The sequence below is a fragment of the Garra rufa genome, chromosome 6 (assembly GCF_049309525.1).
Source record: "Garra rufa chromosome 6, GarRuf1.0, whole genome shotgun sequence".
In the NCBI taxonomy this organism is placed as follows: Eukaryota; Metazoa; Chordata; class Actinopteri; order Cypriniformes; family Cyprinidae; genus Garra; species Garra rufa.
The window spans coordinates 20,255,407-20,270,092 of record NC_133366.1 but is presented as its reverse complement, the minus strand read 5'-3'; the positions used below and the strand labels follow the sequence as shown (position 1 = coordinate 20,270,092).

Genomic DNA, 14,686 nt, shown 5'->3' with positions numbered 1-14,686 from the left:
GGGTTGGGCACCCCTGTCCTACATTTTCGATTTTTGTGTCAATTAATGACCCTGCTATTCCGAGCTAACCTGTCATTAGTGGTTAGCAAGACACATTGCATAATTTTCACAGTTTTGAATTAAAAAATATAATTTAGGGGCGTCACACCAGAAGACAACAAAGCATAACATTTTTGTAGTGGTTCCAAAAAAGTTTTCTGAGATTCTGAGACAAAAATTTACCAAGTGCACATGTCATGGCAGTAAAATGATCATGAATGGGGTCCTTCAACTTATTATTATTTTTTTCTGGAATTAGCTGATTTAAAATCAGGATATGGAGTCATACCAGAGGACATGGTTTTCAGAGACAAAATTAATCAAGTTCCTACGCTTTCAGAAATATATGGATGAATGAATGATTGCTGTTTACTAAAATAGACAATTATGCTGAAGGTATTTATTATTATTTACATTTTCTTGCTTTTCTTTTTAATTTATAAAAGTTGTAACTTATTGAACCATGCTCGAGACAGTCACACCATAGGAAAATTTTGACATTTGGCACAAAAAAAAAAAAAAAAAAATCAAACAAAAAACACTGCAGCTTTTATAACAACTGTTCCATGTAGGACAAAGAAATGTTTAACGATTTACTGAATTTTAAATAACAACAATATTAGTTTTATTCATTTTCATCTTGTGGGACAGTGAAAATGCCATGTCACGTCAACAACCCATATATAGTTGTTAATAAGGTGCTTGTTTTCTAGAATACAACAGAAGATAATGAAATGTTGTCAATTACTAGAAAAGCATTTGGATAAATCATGTTTTTTCCTGTTTCACAGATGTGGACACGGTAGAGGATGGAGGGCCAGAGGGTGGCTCAGTAGAGGAGGACAGCTGGTTTGGGAATACTTCCGACAGCCCCTCTGAATCATCCTACGGTGATGTGCAAGATGAGCTGCGGGTTTCCCCGGACAATGTTCCCCGACCGGACCACGACACCTCAGCCGAGAGCTCCCTCGGCTGCCCTACGCCAGTTCAGCGGGCTTCCCTGGAGCTGCTGGGGCTGGACAGTGGGGTCCTCTCGACCCAGGACATGCTGTCCTCTGAGGTGTCCTCTCTTTACGGAGATTCCAGCCAGGCCCTGGGCAAGCCCCTCAGCAGCAACCTGCGGCGTCTCCTGGAGGCTGGCTCGCTGAAGCTGGAGGGAGGGGACCTGACGGGGCGTGGAACGGGCAGAGGACAAGAGTCGCCCCCGGTCAGCTTGGTACTATCCCCATCTTCGCATCACGCACAGCAGCTGAGTGCCCTGGCGAGGAGGTTGGCTAACAGCAGCAGCAACAACAGTGGCAACTCGAACTCTGCATCACCCGCGTCTGTAGCAACTGTCAAGCAGGAGCCCTGTGACCCATATGGCCCCAGCAATGGGCCTAACTCAGGCAGCAGTGGCTTTGTATGGGTAGGCGTTGCAGATAAATGGCCGTCGACTAGTTGCTCGGCTCCCAGTGGCAGCAGTCTGTCGCCAGACTCAGCTATCCAAAAGTTAAAGGCGGCCGCCAACGCCGTGCTCCAAGACAAGAGCGCGGTGGCCTCCTCCACCTCGGCGTCCTCATCCTCCTCTTCCTCCTCCTCGTCCTCTTCGGTCACCTCCTCATCAATGGCAGCCCTGGGCACTCGTTCTGATGACGCGGTGCGCTTTGAACCGTTCGCTTCACCCTTCAGTCCGCAGTCGGCCAGCTCTACGCTTGCTGCCCTCTCAAAGAAAGTGTCTGAAAGAAGTCAGCAGCAGGTGGGCTCATCTGAGCATCAACCCTCAGCTGGCTCCTTTCTCTCTCTGGTTTCCATGACCTCCTCAGCAGCTCTGCTAAAGGAGGTGGCCGCACGAGCAGCGGGGAACCTTCTAGCTGATAAGAAAGAGCCGGCATTAGTACTGGGAGCCTCCGAAGATGTCAAGCCCCTGTTAGACAGGAACCAGAAGGTGCCCACCCCAACCCAGACCATGGATCTTCTGCTGCCAACAATCCCCAAGGGAAGGGCCAAGCCCAGCAGTCAAGCAGGTAACAGTTTGTTCCCTAAAATAAATGCATGGCTTTTTTTGTTTTTGTGCTTTGGAGGAGAAATTGCCAGCTGGTTTAAATTTAAAAAATTTTAAACGCTAAAAAAAAATAAAATCATACTATTTAAAATTTAGATTCTTTAATTATTGTGTCAAAAAAATAGATATATATGACGACCTCCTAATAAACATTTCCTGATCATTTGATCACCGCTATATTGTCCAAGATGTTCATGTCTTTCTTTCTTCAGTTGAAATAAATGAAGTTTTTTTAGGAAAACATTCCAGGATTTTTTCCATATAGTGGAATTCAATGGGGATTAATTGGTTGAAGGTCCAAACTGCGGGTTGAAGGTTCAAACTGCAGTTTCAATACAGCTTCAAAGAGCTCTACATGATCCCAGCTGAGGAATAAGTTCTTATCTAGTGAAACAATCGGTCATTTTCTAATATAAATAAATAAAATCTATAGTTTTAACCGCAAATGCAGATCTTGTATTACGTCTGCAATGTGCATCAAGTTGGAAGGCTCACTTCACTTGTGGTTATTTCTTCATCTGTGTACTCTGTTTTTTTTGTTTTTTTTTGTAAAGGGCATTTGACTTAGTCTTTGCACGTTTGCTTTGTAAACACTGGGTTGGTAGTTCCACCTACGTCACACATGATTTTTCATATGCGACTACGTAATGCTTAAAGTCGTGGATGCAGAGCTAGAGCAAGATGAGCATTTGTGGTTAAAAAGTATAGAACTTTTTTTTTTGGAAAATGACCGATCGTTTTGCTAGATAAGACCTGTATTCATTAGCTGGGATCGTGTAGAGTCCTTTGAAACTGCATTAAAACTGCAATTTGGACCGTCAACTAGGTGTGTGCAATATTGACAACAAATGATATCTTGATATTTTCTGGGATTTAATCAATAACTATAATTAGACATTATTTTGCTGAGTGTGTTATTGTGCTGGTATGTTAAGGACTACCATGAAGAGCTGACTCCTGAATTTTTGGATATTCTTCATATTATATGTGTGGTTCACAGCAGTAATAGAAATTAATCTTTTTCAATACCTTTATAAAGCCATTTTTTCCTAAAAGTTGCTCAGAGATGTGAAACAGTGCTGTAGCTATGTTTGGAATAATTTTTGTTAACAACTAGAGCAAAAACAGGAAATTCGGTGTCTAAAACATAAGTCTCTTAATATTAAATTCTTGTTTATTGAACCGTTGTATAAAATCAATATCACATTTGTAATCATGCTGCCATTTGAAGAAAAAAACAACAACAACACTCTTTGTGTGATATTAACTATATGAAATGATGCAAATATATACATTTTCTGTCCCCATATCTTAAATTTGGTGATCATTCTAAATGCATTTTAATAGGCTGAATCATGCTAAGAACGCACTCTTAAATGCGTACCGGCACTAGTTTAACCTAACTTACTAGACTTCATCAAGTGATGTATGCAACAATTACGATACCCAATTACACCCCTACCTTCAACCCATTGATCCCCATTGAAGTCCACTGTATAGAGAAAAATCCTGGAATGTTTTCCTCAAAAACTAGGGCTGAACGATATATCGTTATCGTATCTATATCTAGATATGAACTTTCAAGATATTACTATCGAAAAAAGCAACGATATAGACGATATAGATTTCCCCTCTCCGCGCTCGCCCCGCCCTGCATACTACTCTGGCAGTCACACAACGAACATCAGTTTTACGAGTGCCCTTGAATGCACCGCTAAAGACAGCGCGCACACACTACAGAGACAGCGGAGAAATTAAAAAGAAAGAAAATGAGTGCGGGAGATAATGCGGCCGGTGGTAGTGCAGAATCTGACTTGGTGCCAAAACATAAATCATAAATATGACGTGTTTTGCAGGTCGTGCTTAACAAAAATTGCGACTACGCCTGTTTCACACATACTCCGTCTGCAGTGCATATGCGTTGCGTATTTTTTTCCGCACCCATGTTAACGGATTAGAGCGTTCACACTGCACGCGTTTGCTGTCCGGCAGTACGTCCCAGAAGCGGTGCGTTTGCAGCAGTGGATTAAAGTGACAGCGCATTGTTAGCTGTAAAAATGAACATGGATTGACACGGAAATGTGGTGATTATACCATAAATGCATATAAATGAAGTCTACTGTGTTTTACAGTCAACACGTGGCTTTTTGGCTAGGTTTAAAACTAGGAAAAGTGCACTTTTAAATAAACAAGGCAACATAATGCATTTGTCCAGGTAGAAAAGTTCTTTAAGAAATTGTTTTTAATAACGATTTAATGCGAAAGGCACGAAAGCCGACTGTTTCTGTCTGTGATAAGTTTTAATTTAAAATATTTGTGATAGCCCAATTTTAATAAGAAAAGGAAGCTATACCTATGCTGTCTAAATGTGTTGCAACTTGCTTTAGCAACTTAATATATAAATCTAGAAGTCAAGTGCATTGAATAATACGTTTAACTTATTGAGTTTAAACGTGAATATGTCTATGAACGATTGTATTACTGTACTGCAATAAAAGAGGATCCCAATGCTTAAGCACGTTTGTATTTGAAATCAAAATAACGGATAAATGGTAAACAGCCGCGGATCAGGAACGGACTGCAAACGCGTCCTGTGTGAAAGCAAAACCAGTCCGTGCTGCTTCTGCACCGCATACGTAACGCACACGGACTGCATACACACTGTATACGGAGTATGTGTGAAACAGGCGTAAGCAAGGTAGCACAACAAACATGTTTCACCACCTGAAACAACACCATCGGGTGCTGCATGAAGAGTGCACGACAATGAGAGAAACACTGGGGACTTCTCAGTCATCCCAAAATAAGCCAAAGCAAAGTTTGATTGCTGACGCGTTCAGTACCGTTATGCCGTAGGCCTACGAGTCGACGTCCAAATGCGGATTATTTTTTTGGTAATTTATGTTAATGTTGATGACTGGCAGTGAGTTCTTAAAAATAAAACTACACTTTCCAAATTTTTTTGTATTTTAATGTTTTTTTTTTTTTTCTGAGAAATGCTTGGTTTTCACCGAACCCGTAGTCATATCGTATCGTATCGATATCGAGATATCTGGCATGAAAATCGAGATATGAAATTTTGTCCATATCGTTCAGCCCTATCAAAAACCTAATTTAATTCCGACTGAAGAAAGAAAGACATGAACATCGGATGACATAGGGGTGAGTACATTATCAGGATATTTTAATTCAGGAATGAACTAATACTTTAAATGCAGACCAGTTTCTTGCATCTGCATGTGCAGTAATGGAAGCTCCAGGAAGCTGTCAGAAACACACAGTTGCTCAGTGCTTTCTGTCCCAGAATAACCAGGGTAGTTCAACTTTTCTTCCAAGCACTTTTCTTTCATCCTTTTCCTTCTTTTCCATGTTTTGGGACACCTAACAATTGCACCAAAAGGGACTTTAATGACATTGCATTCTACATGCATAGACAAGGATATGAAGTCAATTCCCTCTTTACAGTTATATTATGGGAAGGCTTTCCACAAGATTTTGGAGTGTTTCTGTGGGAAATTTTGTCCATTTATCTAGTAAAGCAATTGTGAGGTCAGGAATTGATGTTGGACGAGAAGGCCTGGCTCGCAAACTCTGTTTATCCACCAGTTTGTCCCAAAGGTGTTTGATGGGGTTGAGGTCAGGGCTCTGTGCGAACCACTGAAGTTCTTCCACACCAAACTCATCCAGCCAAGTCTATATGGACCTTGCTTTGTGCAATGGGGCATAGTCAAGCTGGAATAGAAAAGAGCCTTCCCTGAACTGTCCAACAAAGTTAGAAGCATAGCATTGTCCGAAATGTTTTGGTATGCTGAAGCATTAAGACATCCCTTCACTGGAGTACGGAGCCTAGCCTAACGCCTGAAAAAACATCCCCATATCATTATCCCTGCTCCACCAAACTTTACAGTTGGCACAATGTAGACAGGCAGGTAACATGCACCTGGCATCTGTCAAATTGCCATACTCATCTATCAGACTGCCAAACAAAGAAGTGTTATTCGTCACTCCACAAAACACGTTTCCATTGCTCCAGAGTCCAGTGGTGGCCTGCCTTTCGTTGGCATTGCACTTTGTGATGTGACGCTTGCAGCAGCACAGCCATGTTCTTAAAGAGATAGTTTACCCAAAAATGAAAACATCATTAATTACTCACCCTAATGTCTTTCCAAAACCGTAAGACCATCGTTCATCTTTAGAACACAAACACACAGATGTTTTTGATGAAATCTGAGAGCTTTCTGACCCTGCGTGCATAGACAGAAACTCACCTACACTCTTAAAAATAAAGGTGCTACACGATGCCATAGAAGAACCTTTTTTGTCTAAATAATGGTTCCATAAGAACCTTTAACATCTGAAGAACCTTTCTGTTTCACAAAAAATGAAAAAAAAAAGGTTCTTCTATGGCATCGCTGTGAAGAACCTTTTAAAGCACCTTTATTTTTAAGAGTGTACCATGTTCATGTGTTGTGGTACTCTTCTGAACGCGTGTCAAAGACTGACATAGAAGAGAAGAAATTGTTGAATTTGAGTCATTATTATTGTTTTCTATTGCAAAAAAAGTATTCTCATCACATGGACTATTTTAACTGTACTTACAACCTTTCTGGGCCTTGACCGTGGAAGTTACGTTGCTGTCAAACAAGGTCAGAAAGCTCTCGGATTTCATCAAAAATATCTTAATTTTTGTTCCAAACATGAAGGAACGTCTTACAGGTTTGGAACAACATGAGGGTGAGTAATTAATGACAGAATTTTCATTTTTGGGTGAACTGTGGATCACTGACTTATTGCAAAGGTATAAATATATTCATGTTTAAATTACATCAAATGTTAACTATTGATACAGATGAAAAAGATAAAAAATAACTACATAGAAAATGGTATAAAAATAAATACATTAGTAAATAAGTAGAACTTGTCATGTTTCAACACAGTCATTAATCTGCCTTGATTTAATTTTTTTATATTAGAATAATTTCTTAACGTTAACTTTTTTTAAGGTAACAGTGCCTAAATGTTTGATTATTACACCGCTGAAGAATGCACTGTGTAGTGATTTAGTAGTGCCATAAGGTCATGCTTCGTCTGCAAGAGGTTGGCTGGAGAATCTGGGAAAGGTCTGTTAGCACAGTGGGGGTTTGCTGGAGTTGGCGGCACGTTCCCAGACCCAGCTCATCTCCCGCGGATGTGCAGCCTGCCAAACGGAGGCCGGCAGTGTGTGTGCTCCCCATAGCCCGAACAGTCGGAGACCATCTCAGCAGATTCCCCCGGAATTTAGGTCAGGCTCCAGAGCCGGCACAACCATCAGAGTTTCCATTCAGCACAGGCCCGGGTTGAGCGGCTGAGATATGGCTGATCTTTTGCTAATTCGCAGACTTCTGTGACTTGGAAATGGATTGACCGAATTGAGCAGCAGACACAGAGAGATAAATACGTTGTAAACGGGTATAATATGACAGATTTTTAAGTGTAAAGTTTAAATACTAAATAAGAACACCTCTATTAAAATCATAATTGAGTTTCACCTGGCTTGTTTTGGTGATTGTGAGATCTATACGACGGTCACAGGAAGAGTATTTGCCTGGTAATGAAACAATACCAACTGGACATTAAAATTGAAAAACCGGCTAACGGCTCTCATTCCTTTCCCTTGATACCGAAGACCTTCAGTCTTTTTACCTCACGAGCAGTTTCCACAGTGATCTCGCCGGGAGAGGTTGAGCCACAGATGGTGGTTTATTGTTGCAAATAGGCAGTCTCGAAGTTTTACACCCCGGGTCAATGAATGCCTGAGCGCGGTAATTTCACCAAACACTGATTACCAGATGTTTTTCGAGGAACACGACTGGAATACTTATGAAGCCATCCTGACAGGCCCTCGTAGAATTTGTAATGCAATCATGCCAGCTTCTAATAAGACCAATTAAGCCCTAATGGACACCGGATATGGAGCCAACAACAATAATCGGCTTACTAAAAACATCCTTGTGTTTGGCTTCCTTTGTGAGGAGTCTTTGGCATTGATCGGTGTAATCATAGCTCACAATTTTTATCTCATTCACACGAATAGATGCACGGTTGACAAGAGAGAAAGGATATTTAGCCTACCTAATAATGTGGCATCATCACATTGACGACAGATGACGACAGCGCTGCGACGTCCGGAATCATTTAATAAACATTGAAAGATGGATACAGATGAACACCAGTTGTTTGAAACGGCTTTGTCCGCTACAATGAATGAGTTAGACTTGGTTTTTCATATAAAAGAGGAACAGAAAACCGCGCTCGAATCGTTCCTTTGCAAGAAGGACGTTTTTGCTGTTTTGCCGACTGGATACGGCAAGAGTTTAATCTATCAGTTAGCTCCGCTGTGTGTGTATTGTTGTGATTGGTCGTGGCGTTATCCAATTGCGTGCAGTAAGAGTTTCAAATGCATGCTTGGTGCCGCCCCTCGAGTTAGGTCCTTTACATTGCTCGATGCCAGACCCTTAATCTTAATAGATTAGGGTCTGGATTTTTTCCAGGCTAAACAAAAACATTTATAAAATACAAGTATGGTCTATATGCATTTTATTTATTTTATTTATTTATTTCTTGCAGGTTCTCCTGAGGATGGAGGGAAGCCCTTTCAGTGCCCAGTGTGTGGTCTGGTCATCAAGAGAAAGAGCTACTGGAAGAGACATATGGTGATCCACACAGGCTTAAAAAGTCACCAGTGTCCCCTTTGTCCCTTTCGCTGTGCTCGTAAAGACAATCTCAAGTCCCACATGAAGGTGACTTCAATCGCTGAGAGGAGAAATGCTTGTGCCATAAATCATGACAAATCAATTATCCTAACATCTCTAGATGCAGATTTTTTATGATGCAAAATTATTAGGGCTGTCAATTCATATTTTTAATCAAATGAATTACATGGTATACCAAATAATTAAAACTAATCGCATTTAATCACATGTATAAACATTTTGCAGGAAAAAAGCCTCTAAATTAAGGTAATTCACAAGTAATATATTATTGTGGCAAATGAAAACATTGAATAGACATTTTAAAAACTGGCTTTAGAAGTCAGTAAATTGTTAACCATTGTAAACCATAACATCATTACAGCCCACAGAAATATTTAAATAATTGTAAATGTATACACATTTACACTCACTGTCACTTTAATTAATTAAAGGAGAAGTTCACTTCCTGAACAGATAATGTACTCACCCCCTTGTCATCCAAGATGTTCATGACTTTCTTTCTTCACAGTCGTTAAGAAATTGTTTTTTGAGGAAAACATTTCAGGATTTTTCTCCATATAGTGGACTTCTATGGTGCCCCGAGTTTGAACTTCCAAAATGCAGTTTAAATTCAGCTTCAAATGATCCCATATGCGATTGTAAACTATCCCAGCTGAGGAAAAAGGGTCTTATCTAGTAAAACGATCTGTTTTTTTTTTTTTTTTTTTTATTTATTTTTTTACAATTTATATACTTTTTAACCTCAATCGCTCGTCTTGTCTTGCTCTGCCTGAACCAGTTTTTTCCAGTTCAAGATGGTAAGGGTATGTCGATAAACTCCAATCTTATTTTCTCCTTCAACTTCAAAAATCATTTCAAAATCGTCCTACATCGCTGCAGAAGTACCAACTCAGTGTTTGCAAAGTGAACATGCAAAGAAGATCAAACACCCTTAACAAAAAAAAGGTAAAACAGCAATGTAGGATGATTTTGAAGTTGAGGGAGAGAATGAGATGGGAGTTTTTCGACATACCTAATAACTGTCTTGAACCAGAAAAAACAGAGGCACCATTAAAGTCCACTATATGAAGAAAAATCCTGAACTGTTTTCCTCAAAAAACATAATTTCTTTACGACTGAAGAAAGATAGACATGAACTTCTTGGATGAAAAGGGGGTGAGTACATTATGTAAATTTCCGTTCTGGAAGTGAACTTCGCCTTTAATACAGAGGATGAGTATTCATTTTTGATATGCTTCCTGCTCAGCTTTTCCAGTTTTTTCTAATTTCTTCTGTTGCTCATCTCAGGTCCATCAGCACCAAGACCGAGGAGAGACTTTCCAATGCGAGCTCTGCCCCTTCACATCCTCCCGCCACTTTAGCCTCAAGCTGCACATGCGTTGCCATCAGCACTTCCCCCGTCCCGACCTCAAAGTCAAAGAAGAACCCGGCACAGACACCGAGGAGGGCGAGGGCTTGCTCATGGGGGACGGTGGAGTCGCTGGCGATCAGGTCATGAACACAGATGCTTCCACGTCTCCCACTGTGAGCCAACCCGACGGCCGTTTGCTGGCCTCCCCTGCAGAACCCTCGAACCACGTCCAGATCAAGGAGGAACCCCAGGAGAGGGATGTGTCTGTGATGTCTCCCTTTACCTTGTGTAGGGAGCGACCTAGCAGCAGCAGCAGTTCTCTGGATCTGCCTGGGTTTAAATCCAGTCCACCAGGGCCTGGCCCTACAGCTGCCTCACTCTTCAGCCCAGATATCACCACCAAGACGGCTACGGACCTCCTTATAAAGCTCTCAGGTAAGAGATTTCAGTTAAAGCTACAATGCAATGGAATTAGATGCTTGATTATGTAAACCAGCTTGATTTATCCATAATTCCTTGCATTTAGGATGAATGAATTGCTAATATAATTATATGTTGGCAAAGGCAGTTGAATTCGGCTTGCTGGATGGGAACCCAAAGCCAAGATCCTGCAGGACTGTATCTGCATGATTAATTCTTAACCTCAGATACTGCTCTACCATGGAGAGCCTGTTTATTATAGCTGTACTATACCATCTTGATACCCGATCCTGTTTTTTTTTTTTTTTTTTTTTTTTTTAGTTCTGATGGTTTTTAACAGATTTTAAAATACATATGTAAGGCTGCTGAAGGCATTTTTCTTGAAACAGAGGATACTTGGCTTTAGCAATTAACCAGGGGCATTTTTTTCAGAGGAGGCAAGGGAGGCAGTGCCTCCTCAAAAAATTGGATGAGAAAAAACTCATGGTATAACAATAAAACAATGCAAATATTACAAAATATGACAAAGTGAATAAATCACTCTTTTTTCTAAAGCAAAACTGTTCAACGGCAAAGTTAGTTACAGCAGGAGTCTGCATCTTTCTTGTCTCCCTGAGCTCATTGAGTTTTAGCAGACCCCCTAAAGCATGCAGTGAGTTTAGTGGGGGGGTAATTAAGAATGAATGGGAGAGGCAATGCCTCCATCACGATTTGATTGGATATGACTGGTATGTATGGCTGTGATTGGTTCATGTGATGAACCTTGCCTCTTGTGTTCGTGCACGTTCCGCTTTCGTGAATCAGTCTGAATGAACAATATAATGGTATTAATGGGAAGACTAATAAAAAAAGTAAGCAGACAGCTCACACACTTAGATATAACCACTTTGTTAAGTCAAAATCAAACTTCAAATGGTCTGAAAACATGATCTGTATGTTTTTTTAGTGAGCAATCAGCTTGTTGTAATTAAAGGTACATCTCCGCATCTGTGATGAGTGTTTACCGAGCTCTGATGATTCAAAATTAAGTATATTATGAAAAAGAAAGGCTGAACTTCAGTTCATAAATAATACATATTTGTTTTTTAATTGTTGCTGCCTTCAGTTATTATTTTGAAATAAATGGCAAATTCTTAAAACTTCTTACACTTAATAAAAAAAGTGAAGACTTAATATTTATGATTGTTTATTAATATATGATTGCTTATTAATGTTTCCCCAAATTAAAAGAAGACAATATGGTTAAATTTTACATTTAGATTTGTTAATGCCTTAGATATCTGATCTAAAATGAACAACCATTATAATCATTATAAAATGAATAGCAATCATATAATGTTTATTTAAACTACCATTTCAAAGTTTAGGATCAGCAAGATTTAATAAATAAATTATACAATACACAATTACACAATACAATAATATTGCAATATGAAGTTCACGATACGATATTTATTGCAATGTTTAATTTTTTATTTTTTTAAAATACATTTTAAAGTTAAATTATTCTATCTAATGCACTTTGAGAGTTCAAAATTAAGAGCTCCAACCCATGTTCTTAACTAAGTCAGAAAAAAAGTCTTGAATTGACTTGTACCTGAACTTTAAAGGGGACTCAATATTCTGTTAGTTGTGATATACTGTCTCAGTCTAAATTACATTCACACTGGTGTTTTAGAAGCCAAACAAATAACAATATAATAATAATAAAACATTTATATTATTGTTATTCATATCACAGTATTAGCCATATATTGTAAAACAATGGAGAACTCTAGCTTCAATGAAAACATGCTTACAAAAACGCGTCTCACAGCAAATCTAGTAAAATGCTGTAATCTTCTGTCACAAAAATGAAAGCATAACTGGTGGCCGTTGCATTCCCAAACATGCAATAAACTCACAGCACATGCAATAAATGAGCTCACTGTGAACTGAGCAGTTCTGAGGTGCGAAAAACACCGGATCACGAGCTGATCGCCTGAATGAAGTGTGCGCTTTGCTTTGAAGGGAATAAGCCATATTGTCTTTTAGGTTTGACAGATACTGTGCCAAAGCATAATGGCCCAAAACACATCTTTAAAGACCTTTTATGTTAGAATATTTAAAAAATCTACACTTTTTGCCCAAAGGCCTATATCTTTTTATATTGTCATGCGACAACGATAATATCGAGACAGTTTTGCTATCGCGATACAGCGATATTGATACTATCGTTACATCCCTAGTATGAATCCCTAGTCAGAATGATTTTTGAAGGATCATGTGACACTGTAGACTGAAGTAATTGTGAATTAACCCTAATTAGTCAAGTATTACAGACAATATCATAATCAGTTAATGCTTATGCTAATATAGAGTGTATCATTTATTCATTTTGATGGGGCAAAAGGAAAATGTAGCTGTTAAAGTAGAAAACTCACAATTACACTTGTTAATGTAATCAAACTCCAAACTTTAGACCATTAAATACGTGTTGTTGTAGCCGAAAGTATAGGTAATTGTGAGACAGCAGCGAGATTGATGCGAAAGGGCTGACCAAGGGTTACCTAGAAGGTCGGCAACAGGGTCGCTGCTCCCTCGCTTAATGCAGAGTAATTAGATTGAGATCTCGGAACAGAAAAAAAGGAAAACCTTCGGAACATTAGATTAATTAAAAATTCATGCATAATTCATAATTAAAAAGGAATCTGTAATTGGAAATGATTAGCGCCCTCAGCTCCATCGTGTGACCTCTTGCCTGGATGCAGAGGGACTGTTCCAGCTTAGTTAACTTCATCTCCGTCTTGGTGGAACGTGCAGAGTCTGCGTTCGGTGTGCTGCCGCCCCCTTGTCACCTATGGCACTGTGTTCCTGGACTCCTAAATAAACGTGTTTAAGTCCCAGAGGACTAGACTGACTCCTCAACAATGCAGACTGGAGTTAATATATGTGACCCTGGACCACAAAACCAGTCTTAAGTCGCTGGGGTATATTTGTAGCAATAGCCAAAAATACATAGTATGGGTCAAAATTATTGATTTTTCTTTTATGTCAAAAATCATTAGGAAATTAAGTAAAGATCATGTTCCATGAAGATTTTTTTGTAAAATTCCTACTGTAAACCTAACCAAATGTAATTTTTGATTAGTAATATGCATTGTTAAGAACTTAATTTGGACAACTTTAAAGGTGATTTTCTCAGTATTTAGATTTTTTGCACCCTTAGATTCCAGATTTTCAAATAGATGTATCTCGGCCAAATATCGTCCTATCCTAACAAACCATACATCAATAGAAAGCTTATTTATTGAGCTTTCATATGATGAATATATCTCAGTTTTGTAAAATTTTACCTTATGACTGGTTTTGTGGTCCAAGTCCTACTAAACTGAGGCAAGATGTTCCAAGTAGGAGATGTGCTCCACTCCAGAAACTAACCTTTGATTTATTTTTTGTAAATTTCAGCTTTACCTTTAATAATTTGTGCAGTGGTGCTTTAACAGGGATGATCTAAGTGACACCACTTCTCATGTGCTGTGCTGAAACTGTCAGGATGCTGAAACCGTCTCTGAGAAGTTGCGTCTCCTAAGTCATCCTCTTTAAAGCAGTGCTTTACAGCTATCAGAGCAGTGCTTTTCTAACATCTTCACTGCCTTTTAATAATACATTTTAATTTGAAGACTTCGGCTCAGTGTTTTGTAGCATGAACATTTGGTTTTTGAGACTACGTGTGATGTTAAAAACTGTTCAAATGTCATTATTGATTAGTCGGATCTGAGTGGCATCACTTTACAGTTAAGCAAAAAAACAATGAAAAATGGCGGTTACAGAGCTACTGCAGGAAATCCGCATGACCCAAGTTGTGCTGTTTAATGCACATAATGGTTTTCATACACAGTTATGATTACAGCTCCATATGTTTCGCTTTCCGGATGTAACAAGCTTGCTCAGTAGCTCAGCCAGCACGGAATTAGACTTAGGACGCGGAATGGCTCATGAAAGAGCTGAAAAATGAGATATCGAAAAACAAGCTAAGAGTGCATGCTTGCAATTGCGTTTTTATGTCACAATCACTTTTGTTCATACTATCGGGTAAGT

General features: G+C 39.3%; 1 protein-coding gene across 2 annotated transcripts in view; it reads left to right on the top strand.

Annotated features, from left to right (window-relative positions):
• Positions 1 to 14,686, top strand: part of znf827 (zinc finger protein 827) — a 104,526-nt gene that overhangs the window by 26,553 nt on the left and 63,287 nt on the right. For both annotated transcript variants that reach the window (XM_073842419.1, XM_073842420.1), the window contains exons 2-4: positions 831 to 2,045; positions 8,690 to 8,862; positions 10,123 to 10,621. In XM_073842419.1, coding sequence (XP_073698520.1) covers positions 831 to 2,045; positions 8,690 to 8,862; positions 10,123 to 10,621 — 1,887 coding nt within the window. The remainder of the gene's footprint in view (positions 1 to 830; positions 2,046 to 8,689; positions 8,863 to 10,122; positions 10,622 to 14,686) is intronic.